The 20142-nt window shown below is 43.3% G+C and overlaps 3 protein-coding genes and 1 long non-coding RNA gene across 4 annotated transcripts; 1 reads left to right on the plus strand and 3 right to left on the minus strand.

Annotated features, from left to right (window-relative positions):
• Window positions 1-1651: 1651 nt before the first annotated feature.
• polr2f (RNA polymerase II, I and III subunit F) lies at window positions 1652-3726 on the minus strand. The gene is made up of 5 exons (XM_068718909.1): window positions 3586-3726; window positions 3336-3405; window positions 3051-3181; window positions 2414-2485; window positions 1652-2240 (listed from the first exon to the last, which is right to left on the minus strand). Exons 1-5 carry the CDS (start codon window positions 3603-3605, stop codon window positions 2150-2152), a joined length of 384 nt encoding a protein of 127 aa, XP_068575010.1. The 5' UTR covers window positions 3606-3726; the 3' UTR covers window positions 1652-2149.
• A 293-nt stretch (window positions 3727-4019) lies between these two features.
• Window positions 4020-10457, minus strand: LOC137878675 (MICAL-like protein 1). The gene is given in 16 exon segments (XM_068719057.1): window positions 4020-4922; window positions 5139-5185; window positions 5273-5387; window positions 5755-5828; window positions 6004-6094; window positions 6249-6375; window positions 6670-6792; window positions 6899-7496; window positions 7829-7874; window positions 8015-8625; window positions 8923-9065; window positions 9166-9254; window positions 9408-9549; window positions 9735-9783; window positions 10262-10406; window positions 10409-10457. Coding segments are annotated over 16 exon segments (2559 nt in total). The 5' UTR covers window positions 10443-10457; the 3' UTR covers window positions 4020-4797.
• A 1108-nt stretch (window positions 10458-11565) lies between these two features.
• On the plus strand, window positions 11566-20042 carry LOC137878468 (ADP-ribosylation factor-binding protein GGA1-like). Its single transcript, XM_068718788.1, has 17 exons — window positions 11566-11692; window positions 13060-13144; window positions 13402-13477; window positions 13834-13932; window positions 14040-14163; window positions 14315-14415; window positions 14570-14650; window positions 15096-15233; window positions 15636-15717; window positions 16841-16954; window positions 17052-17204; window positions 17308-17381; window positions 17517-17704; window positions 17793-18022; window positions 18103-18272; window positions 18410-18520; window positions 18936-20042. Exons 1-17 carry the CDS (start codon window positions 11566-11568, stop codon window positions 19044-19046), a joined length of 2064 nt encoding a protein of 687 aa, XP_068574889.1. The 3' UTR covers window positions 19047-20042.
• LOC137878469 (uncharacterized) lies at window positions 13352-16402 on the minus strand. Its single transcript, XR_011103617.1, has 3 exons — window positions 16308-16402; window positions 14043-14150; window positions 13352-13501 (listed from the first exon to the last, which is right to left on the minus strand). It is a non-coding gene; the product is annotated as an uncharacterized lncRNA (long non-coding RNA).
• Window positions 20043-20142: the final 100 nt, after the last annotated feature.

Here is a 20142-nt window from a genome sequence, read left to right on the forward strand (position 1 = left end):
AATTGAACTCCGTTATTGCAGAGCTAATGTCATTCTGTTGAGCAGCATAGGGTCTCATTCACCAAAGTGGTTAGAGAGTAATCATGAGAAGTACATGGAACTGGTACAAAGCTGGGGCTGCACGAAGAAAAACACAAAGAGGCATTTTGCTGAGGGAAGTCGGAAGATCTGAAGAATTCAAGTAAGACACTATCGGAACCAAAATAATTCATCATCCATAGATCCAACAATCAAATCTACAAATCCAGCACGCAAATGCTAGGAACAGTCTACTATTAGTACTAATCACAGGGTTCATGTGGCATCGTCAGAGCACAACATGTGTGGGACCGATCAACAGAACAGAGAAATAAAGACATAAGAATGAGCGAGAGAGAGTAATGAATAATGAATAAAGTCAGAAGACAGTAGTCGCACCCTAAACTGTGTTGAGGACGACCTGATGGTGTTCCCTCTGTGGTTGGTGCTGCTGAGTGTCACATGGGCTGCCCCATCAGACTCATGAAAGGACTTTTGGCGTCACCCTGAGGCAATGTCTCCTCCAATCAAAAGACCCACAGATTAAAGCAGTTTTATAGAAATTAACAGCATGACTGTGGCGACGCACAATTATAGATACCAGTCCAAACCGGATTCTCAGAGATGACGTTTGAATGCTTGTGACATAGACGATACACACGTCTTGGCTTTACTTGTTACCGCAGGAAAAGATTCTATATTGTACGCTGAACATGTAACCCATCCATCCATCCATCGCTGTGCAGCTTCTTCTACAAGAAAGCTGTTAATCCTCTCATTCTCACAAACTTTCAGCCCCCCCCCCCATCGTTCCTACATGCACTGGCCCTCTTTCTGCCTGGGCAACAACCCATTTTGGCTGAACAATACAGTGACTGTTTGTTTGGCTGCTTTGTGCGTATGTGTTTGAATGGGGGGAGAAGGGGGGGGGGGGGCATCACAACAGTTACACTTCTCAATCAGCGCGCCTTCACCTCTCATCATGATCATTAAGCTGGTGAATCTGTCCGGTTTCCAAGCTGGTTATCAACGATGGCGTAAAGGAAGACAGTGAAAAACACCATTTGGCCGAAGCTCGTTATTAAAAACTGTCAGAAGTTCAACTTGATTTCCACTTTTGAAGCGGTGCTCGATGTGTATCTGAAATCTATCAGGAAATCCTTTAAAAAGTGTTTTTTTTTTTTTTAAAGCAGATGCATACTAGCATGCTAACTAATACTCAACATGAGTTGGGTTAAGTTGCTGCTGTCTATAGCCGAACTATATAAGATCTTCAGGTGGAAACAGTGTGGAAATATTTCATGTGACAGCAGTAATCAGAACTTTTGCCACACTAAAGAAAACTGCAATAGCCAAGTGGAAAAGTGGACGTATGTGAACTCTTATGAGGAAATTTGAGTCAATCCTACTGAAAGCGGTGCCAACAACACCTAAATATCATTCAGCAGTATCACGACGTACTGTAGGTTCAGGGGAACTTGATATCTCTTCTGCAACTCCTTAAGTTGACCTGAACATCCCACTTACTCAGGTGGCTCACTGCATAACTATACTGTTAAGTCCCTGTGACAAAACTCATTACCAACATCTGACGGGTCATAGTGTCGTTACACGTGTTATGAATGTGACAGGGTCATTTATACAAAAGAGTTTATTAATAACAATAAAACAGTTCTTGTACACTAATCACTTCAGAACAAAACATGGAATAATAACATAGGTTCATTTTGTAAAACAAAGTAAATGTTAAGTTACATTTCCCCCTTGTGGCTCTTCGTTATAATGCAACTGTTAAAGAAGTAGATTTTTATCTCGAGTCGCGTGGCAAACACAATGAAACTGAAAACGTCACATGTCAGATCACAAGATCATAAACCTGCAAGCGTCTCTCTGTTTTGAGTTTAATTAGTCTTCTAGTGTCAATTCAGCACTTTTCGTTTATTCGTATTTCACCGACTCACAGAGTCACCTGAAGCGATGGATGTTTGTGGATCAAATCGGGGCTCGAACAGGTGGGTGATGCTGGGATCGGCCTTAGGGATCTTCTGGGCTTGTGTGGCTGACTGACCTGACCTGATGGTGGGTGTGAACCAGCATATGTTGATTTATCAGTTCAGACCGGATGAGTGGTTTAATCCGTTATGATGAGCTCGTCACAGCCCCAGTCCTCGTAACTCCCATCAGGAAGGTACCTGCGGATGATGATTGGGATCTTTCTGCCCCTGTTGGACAGTCAAACAATATTCACGGTGAGACGCTGGGCGGTACAGAGAAGCTCTATATCGAAGAATATTGACCTTCTCACTAAATAGTGACAGAAGGAAACTAAATATGTAGTAATAATATAATCTTACAAAGCATTACTGATAATTCAAACTATACAATTAGAACCTACTTGAGCTCTTTCATAGCGATTTGCAAGGGGTCTGTTTCTCCCTCCAGCTCCACCATGACTGGAGCGCACATCCTGTTGGAAGCAGATGGACATGTAAAGTAAATGCTGAACAACAGGCAATACGACAGAGCCCATCTAATAAAGTGGCCCCCAAACACCCAAACCCTCCCACAATACATTAAAAGCTGGGTGATGGTACTCATCACATTAAACAGGTATTGACTGAAACTCTACTCTCTGGCAGTGGTGATTACTGTGTGTCTTTATTAGTAGTATTAGTTACTATTATTAAGTATAGTGAGCATGTGAACAGACACAAACTTCTCAAAAGTCTCTCCAGCTGTTAAAGCCGACTGACAGCTGACCCAGCTGTGATCAGCCGACCCGGCGTCATCAGAAACAGAAGTGCTTCACGTGACGCGACTGAGGAAAGGACGACTCATGTATCTTAAAACATATTTCCTTGTTTCCTCTCTCCTCGCATGGTTTCCTCCATGCATCCCTGGTGGAAGGGACTAAGACGCAAGGAAAGGACGCAAGTGAGGGAAACGGGGATGCAATTAAGAGACTTGGGATGTACCCATAGTGGTCACATCACCTGCATACAGGGTGCAGGTCACCATACAAACATACTCACGCTATCTGGAGAGCTCGTGTCCCAAGCACTCTGGCTCTCTCATATTTGGTCATGTAAGGTGTTGTGATCCTCTTCAGGTTGGCCCCCTGCCCCTCTCCTGCAGGCAGGATCTGCACGTTCTCCCGGTCCTCCTGCACGTGAGAGCAAATCAAACGGTTATATTACCACAGAGCAGCGGTGGGAAAGCGCTTATAGAGACAATAAAAGGTAAATGGCTTGATAGGTTACACACAAGCTAAATGCTAGTTAGAACAGCCAAGAATCATAATTAAACGGCCGACTTACATCTTCGGCGTTTTCCAGGTCATCTAATCCCTCATCTTCTTCGGCATCATCAAAATCTCCGTCGTCGAAACTGCATCAATGACATAACAATTATCACAAAGACCACACATCCAGAATAACAATGAGCAGTTCTGCTAGCTAACTAGCTAAATGTCAGCTAGCTAGAACGTTACCGTTAGCCCACGTTGTTTTGTGTTACAGTAACGACGCAGCTCAATATATCACGTTCACGCGGTGTGTCGCCACTCACTTGTCTTCGTTGTCGGACATGGTTTATGTTGAAGCTTGTAAATGTTCTCTGTGAATTACTGCTAAATAAAAACGTTCAGAAACACTTTCTGTTGTCAACATTGATCCACATGAACGGCGAGAATGTTTAACTTCCGGTATCTCGGTCCGTTGGAGAATATTCCGGGTGCTTCAGAGGAACGTTTGTTTTCGTTCCACTCGGACTGTCGTTTAATTAAAAGGCTGTTAAGAAAAAGCTCGAGCTTGCATTCTTTGGTCTAATGTAATTACAATAATTAAAAAAATGATGATACGAGTCAGATTTGTTTCGTAGTGGTCCATAGCAAGATAGGGACACATTTGCCTACTGTTGTTAAATGTGCTGATTTCTAAACTAATGGGAATAAAGTCTTTTCTTCATAACATATATGTTTATGTAAGAACACAACCCACATGTTTTTCCACGTATAGCTGATGCATTTAATGCTTTTATAAACAAACCAAGACTCACTGAAGAGTTTGTCAACTTTCACTGCAGAAAAATCCTCAACTTTCACCCTGAATTAACTGGTTTTCCAGAGATGTTGCCGTATTAGTGCATTGAACAAAATTCTATATGACATAGGGGTCAGGAGACACAAATCATGAAGGAAAATTCACAAATAAAGGAAGTTGACATCTAGGAGTTGTTATGTTTCTTTTCCAGTTCTTTGACGATTCCCAAGCTCTGCTCTCCATTTAAAATCCATAGTATAAATATTAAAGCAAAAACAATGAAATATTCAAAACAAGTTGGTTACAACTGGCTGGTTTGAGTGAGTTTAAATGCATTTTTTCAGCATAGGGGATAACTACCAAGTCAAAAAGTATATATATATATACTTATAATATACAAGTCTTCATAAAAAAGAGACAACTTTCCCAAATCCATATGTATTTCATACTTCATCAAATACAAGTATGTAATGAAAATAAAAATATTGTAAAACAGGAGTTACATAGGGCAAATAAAGCCACATGGAAGATAAAATGTAAATTGATAACACTGAAACATTTGAGACATCTGAGAGAATATTTCATTCAGGCAATGCTACAGAGCTGCTCTTCAACATAACATGAATAAACTATTGAATATTGTGATCAGATTCCACTTTTCCACAACACTTTCATCTTCTTTATTATCTCAAAGTACGAGTTTGTTTTCGGTGAGAGTTTCAGCAGTCAGGTTAGTACTTCAGCTCTTTTTGTCCATGGAGTCTTTGTTGCTCTCGGCTTTAAGGTTCAGCATCTTAAACATTTTCGTGGGCTTGAACTTTCCTTTTGACTTTTTTAGCTCTTTTAATCCTTCTTTCTGGATCTCTGTGGAGAGATATCACAGTTAGGGTCATCAAAACACGAGTCGGCGTTCGTAAGTGTTTTATAGAGCATTATGTGCTTCAGACAATCCATGGCTAAATTTGCTGTGCCTTCTGCACAAGCAGAGAGGAGAGTAAGGCATTGACAGGAGGAGACACATCACAGTATGAAAACAAATATTTTTCAATGGGGACTTTTTGATATAAGAGTTTTTTTCACCTTTGTTCTTCATCATGGCTTCCAAAAGCACATCTTCTTCTCTTTCTCTAATCAGAAAAATGAAAAGTTGCATTTTGAATTCTCCACATGAATATCTATGACTGCCCGATGTACAGTTTTTTCTTTCTGCGCACCTCTGCCTGTCCTGATCCAAGCTGCTGACGATCTGGTTCCTCCGTTCGATGATGGCGACCAGCTCATTCATCAGCTGCTGCTCTCGACCTCGATCCTCCTGACTCCAGTCGCTCACTGAATGTTGAAGATGACGACGTGAAACATTTCAACAAAACAAAGCGCAGCACGTCACGTCTTTGCACTGCATCACATTCAGGGAACTGAACCCAGTGAGGTTTGGGATTTATTTCTTGTTCCCCTTTACGCAAAGGCAGTTTCAGGTCAGAAGGTGAAACTCACAGACCAGGATCATTTAAACCTCTGGAACAATTTGCCTTTAGAAATATGCTTATTTATAGTGTATGTGTGATTTTCATTGGGTCTATTGATTATACGGTTATAATGATTATCCATCCCTGAATCATTACAGTTTCCTCCCAGCTATGCTTTTGAGATAAATAATTGTTATTTCTTTAAATAATGCACACAGCAACACACTGACCTGGTTTATTAAGGATACATCTGAGCTCGTACTCCACATCTGCCTGTCTCTCCTCCAGATTCTGCTGCTTTGTCCTGGGAAAAGGCACAACACACAACAAAGACAAAACGTCTGTAAAATTCAAGAAACCTCCCGTCACAACACTCGCCTAACATTTTGGGTGCGGAGCGGACTGCAGCACAAATAATGGCACATACTGTACGACTCATAAGCAGAGCAAAAATCCTTGTCCTGGTCTAGTCTACTTACAGATGGACCAGCTCTGTGTCTCTGCGCATCAGAGCGTGTCTCTCATGGATAAGAGAGAACCAACTCATCAGCATTTGTTCCTCTTCTTCATCTAAAGCAAAAAGAGCGGGTCATTGGAAAAAAAAAAATATTACATAGTAATGTAACTATTACATAGTGTTTATACACTGCATTCACAAAAACAGTGATTTGGTGGCAGCCAGTGAATCATTTTGGTTGGAACCAGTAAGAACAGTTTGCCGAACCGTTCTTGCAGTGTCTCAGATTCCCCTCCAGTTCGACTCCTCTTTGTTCCAGAGCCTCCAGATGTTTCTCCACTTCTCTCATCTCCACCTGCAGCTCTTCTGTGGACACATCCTGGTCTGTCTGCACCTGTCCAGACACATACACGTCTCAGTAATATCTCACACTCCAAAAATGATGCAGAACCTCTGCAAAACTAAGTGTGAATAATCGCCACAGGGATTTACATACACTCCCTAACGACCTGGTGATGAGGGCTAAAATAGTCTGTGTGTTTGCATCCAATCCTTCTATTGAGGTTGAATACGATGAAACCTTTGGCCAACAATGTGCATTTAGAATATTAATCATATGAATAAGTATAAACATTCATCAGGTTTCGGTTATTAGTTGTCTTTGGAGTTCTAAATCCAGCCATTGTACCTTCCTCTTGATGAGTGGGAAGCCATATCCGGGGGCGGGGGCCCGCGTAGAGGGGAGGGCCTGAAAGGTCTTTGATTTGGGCATCGCAGGTTTTCGATCAAAGGGATTCTCTTTGCAGGCCAGCTAAAAAAACCAAAAAAACATTGTTGTCTTGAAGTATTTAGTCTGTGACTGCAGAAGAAAACGTTCACATTAGATTTCATTATTAACGAGTTATCTCTTTCCATACCTTACTTTGACATGACACGACCTGGTCAGACTCATTAGCCTCCGCCAGGTCAAAATGCAAAAGGGAGCTTTGAGAGCGGGCAGATGCGATAGCTGGCACAGACAGACTCCTGGGTAAAATGTGACTCTGTGCTTCTTCTGCAGAGTCACCTTTTGTGTTTCCAGTTCCATCCAAATCAGATAAAAGTTGACTTGTTTCTCCAGCTGGTTCACTTGAAGCTCCCACATCATCAGGTGTAGACTTAATAGCAGAATCTTCAGCATCGCTTGAACAAACCCCAGCATCCGTGTCCCCCGATGCGTTTTTCCGATTGCCACCACTCTCTGAACGGATAGCTGCCGCTGAGGGCTCAGTTTGGTCGGCAGGCTCAGGCTTAGTGTCCTCTGTCTGAGTGTCCTCATCCACCTCCTCTCCAAATGGATTGGGAGGAGGAACTCTGGGCCTGTTCCAGGACCTCCGCGGGTTGGAGACAGATTTGGATCGAGGAGCGGGTAGCGGAGGTGGAGCGGGAGGCAGTTGTGTCCAGGGTCCGGGGTGGATGATGGTCATCCATGGATGGTTGGTTTGCACTTTAGGACTACCTCTGGTTGGGCTGGTGCTACAGGGGGAAAGACAAGAGGGGCTTCAAGAGACCACTCCACATGTGAGGAAGCACTTCTGAGGAAATCAGTCATCATTATTATGATAAAGCAAATTATAAAGCTCCTTTTATGTGAGGTTTAAGATTTTTCCAACATCCATTTGTTTGAGTTTTAAACTTTTTAAAAATAATTTGAGCTCCCTTTCGTAAGATTTAGATGTTTATAGAATATTCTTTTTGTATTATTGTCAAACGTGAATAAATTCCTGACTGGAAGTTAGAGAGGTAGCTCGAGTAAAAGAAACGAGATATAATCAAGAGAAATACAGACAATAATAAAGTATACTCACATGTGAGATGAGTTGAATGAACATTTCGGGTTCATGGATGAATTGGCTGCATGGAGAAACAGAGAAAAAAAACAAAATGTGAGAGGAAAAAGAGAAGAGCACATCAACATACAAACATGCAGAGTAAGTGTTTGGTTAAAACAAAAACTGATCAGCTACAGTAAAAAGAAGACGGAGACTTTTTACCTGCAGCAGGGGAGCTGTTCCCGGGCTGGGCAGCTTTGGTCCTGGGAGCAGGAACAGGGACTGCAGCAGGGTCCAACATCCGCCTGGGTGCTGGAACCGGCCGACTACTTCGTTCTGTCACTCGGGCACACGGTGAAGAGAGCTCAGAGGGCCCTCGAGTCTTTGTCTCCTCCTGCTGCTGTGTCTTACTTTCTGCTAGGACGGACGCAGGTCCAGCTTTTTCAGCTCCTGTGACGCTCCTGTCTTTAACACCGGGTGGAGGAAGACGAGGAGGCGCCGGCTTCTTCGCCGTGCACTTCAGTCCAACAGTTGAGTATATGTCTTTCAGCTCTCTGCTCCTCTCCTGCGTCCCTGGTGTCTTACAAACCAGTCTATCCTGTGACTCTGTTGTCTCAGTGTAATGAGGGACGCTGGAGATAGCCGATCCACCCAGAGAGAAAAAACCTGTCTGAAACGTACATTTGGGCCGATTGTCAGCAGATCCGATTTGCTGATTGAGGCTGAAGCTCGTACTTTTACCGTCCGTAATGTGGTGAGTGCAGATCAACGAGCCGACATCCCTTCCCTGTGTGTAAGACTCCGGTAACAGAGTGCTGCGGCACACTTTGCACCTGGAAGACAAACGTGAAGATAAGAAGATTCTTTGACAATTTAAAAAAACAACAACAGAAAAACCACCCAGTTCTCTTCTTACGCTGTATGGCCATGTACAGATATAGTGAGTAGGGATGTCCAATATGACCACAGTGGTCACTTGAAACACATTTGATACACATTCCTATGTGTGAACTGCAACTCGACTCCAACCTGATCTACACACAGTCTGGATAAATCTGGATCCAGACACTAACAGAAGCAAAAAATACAAAAAAAACAAACAGCTGTTTCCCTGTGAACTGTGCCGTTACCTGAAACAGCTGCGATGGAAGACCTTTCCGTCGGTCAAATGTCTCTGTATGAGATGGACAGGCTTAAAACACACACTGCATACTGTCTGTGGCCTCGTGTTGGATAAACGATCTTCTCTACTGGTTTCCAGATCGGTCTGGCTCTGAAAGGAGAAGAGAAACCAGCAACTGATACCGACAACCCAGCCACTGAGATGACAAAAAGGTGTGTTCACAGTGCAAACATATGTGCGTTAAATTTACCTTCAGGCGTTTCAGACCATTAGGAGTTTTACTCTTTGCCAGGTTGTTTAATAGAGCGGCGTGTGAGGACCTCGAACTGGCAAGACCTGCTGCAAAGTCAAGAGAAGACATGCAAATGAAACGATAACGTGCTTGTGAGAAAGACAATCAACCTCAGCTTGCTGATTTTCTGCAAGGAGCTCTGAATAAAAGCATCTAATAGAGAGCTATAAAACAAAACGGAGACATTGTACTCAGCACACCATAAGACTTCCTGTTGAAGAAGTAGTAGTACTGGGAAAGGTAGGTGATGACGCTCAAACGATCGGGCACCTTGGTGGAAACCATGTCCTTAGGGTCCAGCAACGCAGGGATGCCCAGCTTCCTCTCTGCAATCTCAAATGCCTGCAGGAGGCCGGGAAAGATGAACAGACAAATAATGTAGAAGACTGGAAAGAGGGAGTCGCACCAATACAAATTACCCAGAAGTCTTTAGTGTATGTACAGCAGTACATAAATGTCAAGCACAGAGTTGAGAGATGCATGCATGCATTGTGATCCGAGTGCAACCGTGTGTGTAAATGACTCACCGTCTTGTTATTTTGATAAACATTATCTTTGCAGAGGGAGCTGAAATCTCTGGAGCAAGGTGAGGAAAATAAAGAGATTGAATAAGTGATGACAAAAATAAGACAAACAAACAAAACAGTTGCCGATTGGCGAATAAGGGTTAACCACAACAGACACAGAGAAGCACTGACACAAGCGAAATGCAGTTCAAGATCACAGATTAAAGTAGATGATTCAAGTTCATCCGTTGAATGTAAAAAAAGGTAGAAACAAACTAACTAATCCCATTAAACTTGACAAGAAGAGAGATTAAGCAGAGGAGAGCAGATTAGACAGTGTGCAGTTCCTGCTCTGCTCCAGATTAGACAACACATTAGTCAATCTGGTGCAGTCCCAGACAAATCTCTGCACAGGACACCCCCCCCTCAAAACAACAGACAAGGACAAATTAGAAATGTCATAAACATGCAGCACACCTGCAGATTAAACCAATGCCTATGAATAGATGTCTCTATGGTGGTCTCTATGAAACCACTGGTCTACTTACATCAAGTCAGGTCGGTGGTGGTGGATGATGGCACAGAATGCGAGTCCGTCTCTGAACGACGTTGACATGTTCTTGATTTCGACATTGGGGTAATTGGCGCACGTGACACGGCACCACTCTCGCACGGCCCTCGGCGATGCCATGTCTTGCGTGAGATGTGACATGAGGGCCGGCTGAACATCGCACTTTATAAATTAGAGGGGGATCAAAGGAAGCCGGGCAGGTTGGGCATTGAGGAGGAAACGAACAGGAAACGAGCATCTACTCATGCAACTTCTTCTTACAGGAAACCTGCGGCCGCACTGATGCACCGGGTTGGTGAAGCAGCAGGGAGGAAGGAAGTTACATGTATGCCGTTACATTGTCAAATACAAATCAAGGTGTCCGCGCGTTAAAGCTAACGAAGCGGCTTCACCACGACTCCCCTCACTTACAACAACGCAGCGTCACTTCTCACCAATCACAACAAAGGAGCTTCTGCATGTGGCGAACTGTCGTCGAAAACATACGTCTACGGTGACCCGATGACTCCTGGTAGATTTAAATAAAAGGAGTTTACTTTTTAAAATCAAATCCCGTTACTTGCTGTTGTCCCGTCTTGTCGTGCTCCACATTCGGTGAAATGCACAATAGCTGTCGCTGGAGGGAGACACAGAGCTGCTGCCTCTATAATTAGGAAGAGGAGGTTTCTGGTTACAAGTTGATTTCTCTTATTTTTCTATTCTCTGCGTGGCGGACAATATAATGAATGTAAATAAAAATAAATCAATTAATAATTTTAACTGCTGTTAAAAAAAATAAAACACAATAAAAACGTAGATGCATTACAGCTTCATTAAAACATGACATTTGTTCTTTTCAATCCTACTGCTCAGATCTTGCTATTAATGACCAATGAATATATCTCTTGATGTAAACAAATCAGCTTTAGGCTACACTGTTATTTTGTGAGGTTTGAACAACACGTCAGTACATTTTTAAACAAGTATTTCCGGTCAAACCTAAATCTAAAAGAACCCAAATGGCGTGCTTTAATTTTGAAAGGGTTTTACTCCGGAATGGCTCCGCCTGTGCGCTTGACTCAGCTCTCTGATCATAGAAATTAATTTGCTAGAATGGTTATTATTATGACCTCATTTACACTAATGAACAAATAGTCTAATTTGGGGCTAAAATGCAATATTTGGTCATTGGCGTTGACTTGGCATGTTACACACAAAATAATACACAATATACACAGTGATACACAGCCATGTTTTCAACAGGCACTGCACTACTGTTTCTAATGTTCAAACGTCTCTTCTATGCACTCCAGTTCTGTGTCTCTTCTGCCTCTACGTGCATGTGTGTCCCTCGCGAGACCGACGCATCACATAAATCTCGCAGTGATGGCTGCGCCGCCTGACGCGGAGAGTTTGGAGTCTCTTATCAGTGAGTGTTTTAAACTTATTGTACCGAGCAGGTATCGTCCGGAGAGCCGGACACTGGCGAATTATTATCTGCGAGTTGTTGCAGATGAGATGACAGCTCGGCAGAGCCGCGCGTGTCCCAGCAGAGTGGACTCGAACCTTGTCGCCACGTCCAGGATGCTAACCTAGCTCCGAAGCTGCTGTTCCTGCTAGCTGTCAACACACAATACAGCCAGGCGGAGCTTTAGCTCGATAGCTCAACTAGTGAGTGGGCGACGAGATCACAGGGGGTCCATTTTTAGTCACAGAGGTTAGATTATGATTACGGCAAAGCTATGGCCTCGTAAGAAAGTTCTAGACGAGACGATGACACGGTGCGACTACCGACAGCAAACTAGCTAACGCGATACTCTGTTAGCACTGTCCCTGTGTGTTTATCTGCTCGGTGGCATGCTGGGGTTTTGTGGCACAGACTTAATACATTTTAAATCATGGTGTCACTTGGACTTCCTTAGATGCTAAGATAAAGTATTTTGAAGTGAAAAGCTAAAGCGTTTTGATTCAACATCTGTATCTATAAGGTGAAGGTGTGTTCGGTGTGAATATTGAAGCTCTCATTCAATTTCTATTATCAAAGAGAAAATTAACAACAGGCACTCAGTTGTCAGTTTAGCCACTGCTAGTTAAAATAATAAACATGACAAAGTCGTATACAAGCTGTACAGTAAACCCTTCACCCTAGTGGAATGCTCTGCCACCACACATACGCACACTAAAATACTTTCAAAACATTCAAACACAGCCTTAAGGAATGGCTTGTTTGCAATCAGGTGTGCAAGCATTGGTGTACTGTCTGTCCTGCCTGCTTGTTTTCCCTATATGTTCATTTGTCTTGTTCACTGTTGCTATTTTCTATTTTTGATGTGTATGTTATGTGCCTCAGTGTTATATATGTGCTTGTACTGTAGGTGGGTTTGTTCTGCCTGACGCATGCTGCAGCCTGTGTTATGTCTGCTCTGCTCTAGTGTCGTACACTTTTCTTTTGCTCATATGTGTATTGGTTTTGTCTATACGTTACTGTCTATCTATGAATTTCAATTCCATTTTTATTTGAAATTTTGTAATTTTTAGGCTGCCTTCAAACATCTGATGACAGCAGATGAAAACTAGCCTCTCTGGCTCACTCACAGTTTCACTGTTGATTGGTGTGCATTGTCCATGCAAAATAAATAAAATAAATAAACAATAATGTAGGCTACTCAGAAAGAAATAGATTTAGTTAATGCAGCCTTTAACACTGGGTAACTGAATGACAATGATATAACACAGTAATGCTGAAGTAACATCGATCACCTCAGTCGTCTAATGTCACATCTGCTCACATTTCAGACAAAGCCACAAACCCACTGAACAGAGACACAGACTGGAGCAGCATCCATGCCTTCTGTGACCAGCTCAACAATGACTTGGAGGGGTAAGAGGAGGCTGTTCTTAATTTGTCTGGTTGATGCCGATTCAAGTGTATAAATCCTGGAAACCATAGCTGTGGTAGTGGACGGATTTCCTACCCAAGAAGGATTCCCTGTTGAATTAGAAATCAATGAAATCCTTCATCTTTGTCAACAAAAGTGAACCGTCAATGCAAACGTACACATATTTAATTCAGTACCTGCATGCGTACTTTACCACGGTGCCCTGGACATTCACTTTTGTTTGTGCCTTGTGTTCCAGGCCTCAGCTTGCCACCAGGCTCCTGGCCCACAAGATCCAGTCTCCACAGGAGTGGGAGGCCATGCAGGCCCTGCTGGTGAGTTCAGATCTGAACCAGGATCTGTTAGTCAGAATCAGCTGTGAGCTAATCATATGTGATTTTATTTGTTTACATTTCGACGTGTACATTTTCTAATTCTAAGAAGTTTCACTGCTATAAGATAACAACTTTAGAGCAGATTTCACCCCAAAAACCCCATGTGCATGTTAGGTTCCTGAATGCATCTCAGGAATGTACAGTAATGTAACAGAAAGAAGCGGCGCTCAAACCTAAATTCACTTTGAGTGTTTGTTTTAATATGTTTTGCAATAGTTTGACGTGACATTCTTTTAGAGCACGGTGTATCCGTTTTCAGATTGTTTCATTCTTTTGCATTTCTAATTCTCGCCTAGGTTCTGGAGACGTGTATGAAAAACTGCGGCAAAAGGTTTCACAGTGAAGTTGGCAAGTTCCGTTTTCTCAACGAACTCATCAAAGTAGTTTCTCCAAAGGTAAGATTCCCCAAGTGTTTCTCTGAGTGCATCTGTGTTTTCCCACTTTATTCTTACACGTCTGTTGTGTGTAATTCACTCATTGTTGTCCTCAACGCTCCACTCAGTACCTGGGCTCACGGTCACCAGAGCCGGTAAAAAAGAAGGTTCTGGAGTTGATCTTTAGCTGGACTTTGGGGTTACCCGATGAGGCCAAGATCTCAGACGCCTATCAGATGCTGAAGAAACAAGGTAAGACATCATCAGATGAATGCAAAGTTCATTTTTAAGGTTAATCTTAAACAAATTACTGACATGGTAATAATGGCTAAAATGACATTGATAGATAATAATTGGAAGCATTTAACTCCGTTCTTTTTGATATTCTGTGTTTGTGAATCAGGTATTATTAAACAAGACCCAGAGCTGCCACCTGACAAACTGCTGAACCTTCCTCCACCCAGACCCAAGAATGCCATCTTTGAGGATGAGGAGAAGTCAAAAGTGAGGACTTGTCTGTTAATAATCAGTTATTTGAAAAAGATGCTTTCCAAAATGAGAATAAATGTGACCTGAGCCACTTTCTTACAACACTGCGCATGCCGTCATGACTGTGCTCATTTTTCACCACGGGATCTCTGGCTGTCTGCTTTGTCAGACGCTGTCTCGCCTGTTGAATAGCTCGCACCCTGAGGACCTCAAAGCTGCCAACAAGCTCATCAAGGAAATGGTCCAAGAGGTAAACCAGTCTCTTACTCCTTTTTAGAAATCGCATTTTTTTCTGTTCTACATTAACTGCACCTCTGCCTTTTAGCGCTGCAGATCAAGTTGTGTGTGTTTTTCTAAGAAAAGGAGTAAAATATCAGAGTGCTGCACTCAGAGCAGGAGCATTAACAGAATGAGGAAAATGGGGTTGGTTGCTTCGGAGGGTTTTGTGTGTCGGTGGCAGAATGACTCAGCAGTAAATGCGTCCTGATTTCAGGGTCATATGAACTGCTCTTTTCTCTAGACTTTTTATTTAATGGCCTCTCTCTGATCTCGCTGTACTTCCTTTTTTTTGTGTTTCTATTTCATGTTTCTGCAGCTTGCTTCATGTGTGATAATTTTCATACATGGGCACTTGTTTGTGGCGACACCATGCTACGTGTGCCGTTGGTGAACTTCTCTCTTTTTTTCTGTTGCAGGATCAGAAGCGAGCAGAGAAGGTGTCAAAGCGGGTGAACGCCATCCAGGAGGTGAACGAGAGCGTCGGTCTGCTGACTCAGCTTCTGCAGGACTATGACGGCACCGCGGACAATCAGAGCAACGCTGAACTCCTACAGGTGAGCTGAAAGAGATGCTTCAATCAGAGGGAGATTTAGACTGTCTATGACGTTGTGGTGAACCAGACAAGTATTTAAAGCCTCTTCCCATTATTGTAATTTATTAACGTACAAAACTATTAATATGCTTATCTCAAAGCCACCAGACTCAATTCAGAAAACGGTTATTTTACCTCGCTTGTTGACGTAAAACACACCTCATTCAAACAAAATACAACACATTACTGTCTTTGTTGGCCTTTCCACCGTTCCAGCAATTACTAACTCTGGTTTGAGAGTTTAAAAAAGGGACTGAATCAGTAACTGATGTAAAAAATATAAAAGTAACCACTGTGACATTTTCATTGTTTACTTTGGAGGGAACAGGGAATCATATATATATATTGTGTTTTGTGTGATCAGGACCTGTACCAGCGCTGTGAGAAAATGAGACCTACACTGTTCAGACTGGCAAGTGATACGGAGGACAACGACGAGGCTCTGGGTGAGCGTTATTCTCATTCATCGTTAAACATCAAGAAGAAAAGGAATGGTCACTCCTTGTTCATTTGCTGCAGCAAGCGAAATGCACACATTTCATTTGTTCAACTGAACCCAGTCTTTGGTATTCAGGACTGCCATTTTCTTTTCTGGAGACATTTGCAATTCATTGTCAAATATTGAAAAAACAACATATGTGGATAAAATACAGATTATCAACTGGCCTTGATAATGACAGTTGGCTGATTGGGGAACGTTTTTGTTTGTAATACTTTTGAGCATTGTCTCTTAGCTTAAGCTGGAAAGATGTATTGCGGCGTCGAAGCTAAATTGGTAGCCGCCCACAGATGCCACAATACACACGCATTACATTACATTACATTACAGTCATTTAGCAGACGCTTTTATCCAAAGCGACTTACAATAAATGCATTCAACATTGGTAATCAAAAGAACTACTAGTCACCAGAAGTCATAAGTACATCTCCTTTTCCAAACAAGCATCTAAGAGCCTGAAGCAGAGCATAACTCAGAGCCAAAGATCACGCATGATCAACCCGCTGTCTGGTTATGTAGTTTGTTGGAGTTACTCACTGTTTGATGGTTTGGGTTGTCCCGAGGTTGTTTGAACGGTGTACTCGACGTTGATGGGTTGAGCTTAGCTGCTTTGTCTGACTGCAGCGTCATAAATAAAATCAGAACCCCAAAACAAACACGCTTCAAAATCAACAGGGGTTTACAAAAAGTTCAAATCAGTGGTGAAATACTCAAATTCATCAAACCAAGCTAAGATTAAACTGACCAAAACATGCAGCGGTTGAAGGCTGTTTCCTCGTCTTCACCTCATCTTCAGCACACCTGCCTTCAATAATAGCTTCCAGAGACGTGAGGTCAGGTGACGCTGTGCACTGGTTTAGCACCAAAACCACCACTGGGTGCTGCTATACTATTTATATTGAGGTAAATAAAAACAATACCAAATGATAAAAGCTCGCTAGAAATAGCTCTAAGGAGGTGTTTAAATGACATCGTTTGTCTAGTCCACCTCCTGCCCAGCAGAGGAGACATCACTTATGACTGACACCACAACACTGTGAAATCAATGCAGAGCATTTGTCTTTCCACAGCTGAGATCCTGCAGGCGAACGACAGCCTGACTCAGGTCATCAACCAGTACAAACAGCAGGTGAAGGGGGAGATAGTGAACGGCAACAACACATTAAACACACAGAGGACAACAGGTGGGTGAAGCCTTGAGCACAGGAATACATGGAAGGGTAATCGATCAATCGAGAATCATCAGTTTGAAATCCACCGTCTTGAATCGGTTTCTCACAGGAGGAGGGACGGCGCTGCTAGATCTGTCGGGATTGGACACGTCACCACAGTCGCCTCCGTCCTTCCCAGAGTTCCCCACTCCGACAGACAGCCTCAACGCCCCTTCACAAGAGATGGGGATCAGTCTGCTGGACGACGAGCTCATGTCACTCGGTAACGGCACATCAGACACCACACACACACACACACACACAAATGTCTCTAGGAGTTGAAACGCAGTCCTAAATGGTAGCGTCACTCTTTGTGCATCCCACAGGTTTAAGTGAAGGAACACACACCTCCAACCCTCCCTCGCAGCCTGAGGACTCCACCGCCTGGGACTCCTTCCAGGTTTTGAATTATTCATCTGTCAAACACGCACAACTTTAACTAAAATTCATGATAACGGGCATCATCGCTTTCAATACAGCTCCGGTATCATCAAGACCTCTATATCACTGTTTTTCTCATACTTTGTACGTCCAGTCCTCTGACAGCATAGACGCAGACATCCCGGCAGCACCCAGTCTCCTCCTGAGTCCAGACCCCCCCTCCTACTCTCAGCCCCTCTCGTCTGGCTCCACACCTGGGAACTCCGCCCTGGACGAGCTGGACATGCTGGGAAAGACGCTGATGCAGCAGTCCCTGCCTCCAGAGGGCCTGCAGGTCAAATGGTATTTAAACTAACACCACTCTAACGTTACTTCTGACTCAAAATGTTCCTCAGAAGTTTGATTGAATTGTTCCTTTATCTGCTTTCAGGGACAAGCAGCAGTGCAAACCGACTCTGAGGGATCTCCAGAGCAAGTCTGGGTGCAACATCACCCCAAACCCCATACCAACCTTCGCCGCTGAACCGCCCGCACCTCTCGTCAACTCTCAGCCCGGCCTTGCAGCCACGTTGCTGGATATGTCCCCGACTCACAGTGAGACGCCGCCTGCAGACGTCTTCCTGACTGATGTTTTTGTACCGCTAGAATCCATTAAGCCCAGTAAGTGAACCTTAATGGCTGAATGCGTCTCCCGACCTGGAAGAACAGATTATATACTCTCCTCCTCCTCCTCTCTCCAGGTAGTCTGTTACCTGTGACTGTGTTTGACGGACACAGTCTGCGGGTTCTCTTCCACTTTGCTCGGGACTCGCCTCCCTCTCGGCCCGACGTGCTGGTGGTGATCATCTCCATGTTGTCATCCGCTCCCGTCCCCGTCAGCAACATAGACTTCCAGACCACGGCTCCAAAGGTCCGCAGCAAGAACGTTCAAGGCCTTCGCCTCCCATTACACTATACACACACACATGCATGGTTAATCTTGTGAAAACTGAACCGCTGCAACTGATTTACTGTCTAAGAATGTTTGTTTTCATTTATCAACTGTAGTCTATGGCAGTGAAGCTTCAGCCCCCATCAGGAACGGAGCTCCCAGCTTTCAACCCCATCCTCCCCCCTGCTGCTGTCACACAGATCCTGCTGCTGGCAAACCCAGACAAGGTAGACGAAACCATTAAGCTAAAAATACCCCTTCTTAGTGGATTTAATTGGTCGTTTTGGTTTTAGTCGACTAAGATTTCTTTACAAAACGACTGGGTAAAGACAAAAATGCCATTTAAATTATACTGCCACTGGTTAAGCGAACTGTGGAAGTCACATAGACTGTTATGAGTCTGTAGTTATCCCCTTTCTGTCTCTGAGTAGTTCTTCTGACTCATGACAATAAGTAGAGAGGCTGTAAGCTCTCCGAGTGTCCTACTATGATTCAATCCACCTCTCTCATCCTGTGTGTGTGTGTGTGTGTGTGTGTGTGTGTGTGTGTGTGTGTGTGTGTGTGTGTGTGTGTGTGTGTGTGTGTGTGTGTGTGTGTGTGTGTGTGTGTGTGTGTGTGTGTGTGTGTGTGTGTGTGTGTCAGGAGAAAGTGCAGCTGCAGTACAGATTAACCTTCACCATGGGAGAGCAGGAGCACAGCGAGAGCGGCAGTCTAGAACAGTTTCCTCCTCCAGAGACGTGGGGGAACCTATAGCACTGAAACAAACCACAACCCGACAGACTCTCTGCTTTCAGACTCCACCTCAAACACTCTGCATTCGCCCGTTTTCCTTTTGTGAACACGTACTTTCTTTGATCGGTATTGATTTAATTTCCTTGGATTACGCTCATGCTCCGTTAGTGTGTGTCTGTCTCGTCATATTGTTTTTTTAACAGACATTTGGGTGTGCTTGATGTTTTTCACTTCACAAAGTCGGTCTGAATCACTTATCGGTTGCGTTTACCTCTGCATGCTTTTCCAACACGGCAGACGATGCCTGCGAAATCCAGCGCACCGAGAGAGAAAGGACCGATAGCGCCTCACATAGACGCAGTTTTCAAAACAAAGCTATACTTAATCAACGTTTCATGGATTTCGTGTATTTTGTAATTTCTTTTGCAGCAACTGAGTTAACTTTTTGATTTGCACGGAGGATTTTTTGATTATACTGCTATGTCTGTTCAACTTGTTTAAAGAACAATCTACTGTAACAACAGTCTGTGTATCATCTGCCATATGTGCCTTTTTTTTGCAGTTCTAACATTATTTAACTTTTTGTGTGTTTGGATGGATTTGTTTTTCTCATCTGTTACACACCAGTCATTAGGTCTGTCTGAGATGAAGTTCAGCTACATGATATCCTTAAATTATTAATATATTCAGAGCATTTTCAGTAGGCTAAGTTACATTTTTGACTTTTCTTTATTTAGCTTGTGACTTAAGTTTAAAATCAACATTTATTGGGTAAAACTGGAGCGTTACACCAGGTGCTCTGAGCACCGCGTTCAACTGGTCTCTACAGCGTGCGATGCATGTCGGCCACGCTCAACACCCCCCCCCCCCGCAGGCTCTCAATCACATTCCGCTACACTAATCTCCAATACGACTGCTTTGTAAATACCAATGATGGCAGTCCTGTTATGTACATTTGACTTGAGCATAATTCTGGTGAAATATTCCAAATGGGTAATAAAGGATTTTTCTTGGTGACCTGAAAGCCTGTTCATTTGTGTTGTAGGTGAGAGTTTCTCCTCTCACCACATGGAAACCCATAGCTACTGTCAGCCTCCATCATTTTAGTGCCAAGGAT

This window comes from Cebidichthys violaceus, unplaced genomic scaffold (assembly GCF_023349555.1).
Source record: "Cebidichthys violaceus isolate CVI_PGR_0920_01 unplaced genomic scaffold, fCebVio1.0.p SCAF_23, whole genome shotgun sequence".
In the NCBI taxonomy this organism is placed as follows: Eukaryota; Metazoa; Chordata; class Actinopteri; order Perciformes; family Stichaeidae; genus Cebidichthys; species Cebidichthys violaceus.

Coding starts and splice junctions, on each gene's coding strand:
- polr2f (XM_068718909.1), bottom strand. CDS start 3,605: ATGTCCGACAACGAAGACAA. Junction 3,406..3,585: donor ATGTCCGACAACGAAGACAA/GTGAGTGGCGAC, acceptor TCATTGATGCAG/TTTCGACGACGGAGATTTTG. Junction 2,486..3,050: donor ACACGAGCTCTCCAGATAGC/GTGAGTATGTTT, acceptor TGCTTCCAACAG/GATGTGCGCTCCAGTCATGG.
- LOC137878468 (XM_068718788.1), top strand. CDS start 11,566: ATGCACTCCAGTTCTGTGTCTCTTCTGCCTCTACGTGCATGTGTGTCC. Junction 13,145..13,401: donor CTCAACAATGACTTGGAGGG/GTAAGAGGAGGC, acceptor CTTGTGTTCCAG/GCCTCAGCTTGCCACCAGGC. Junction 18,273..18,409: donor TCCAGACCACGGCTCCAAAG/GTCCGCAGCAAG, acceptor TATCAACTGTAG/TCTATGGCAGTGAAGCTTCA.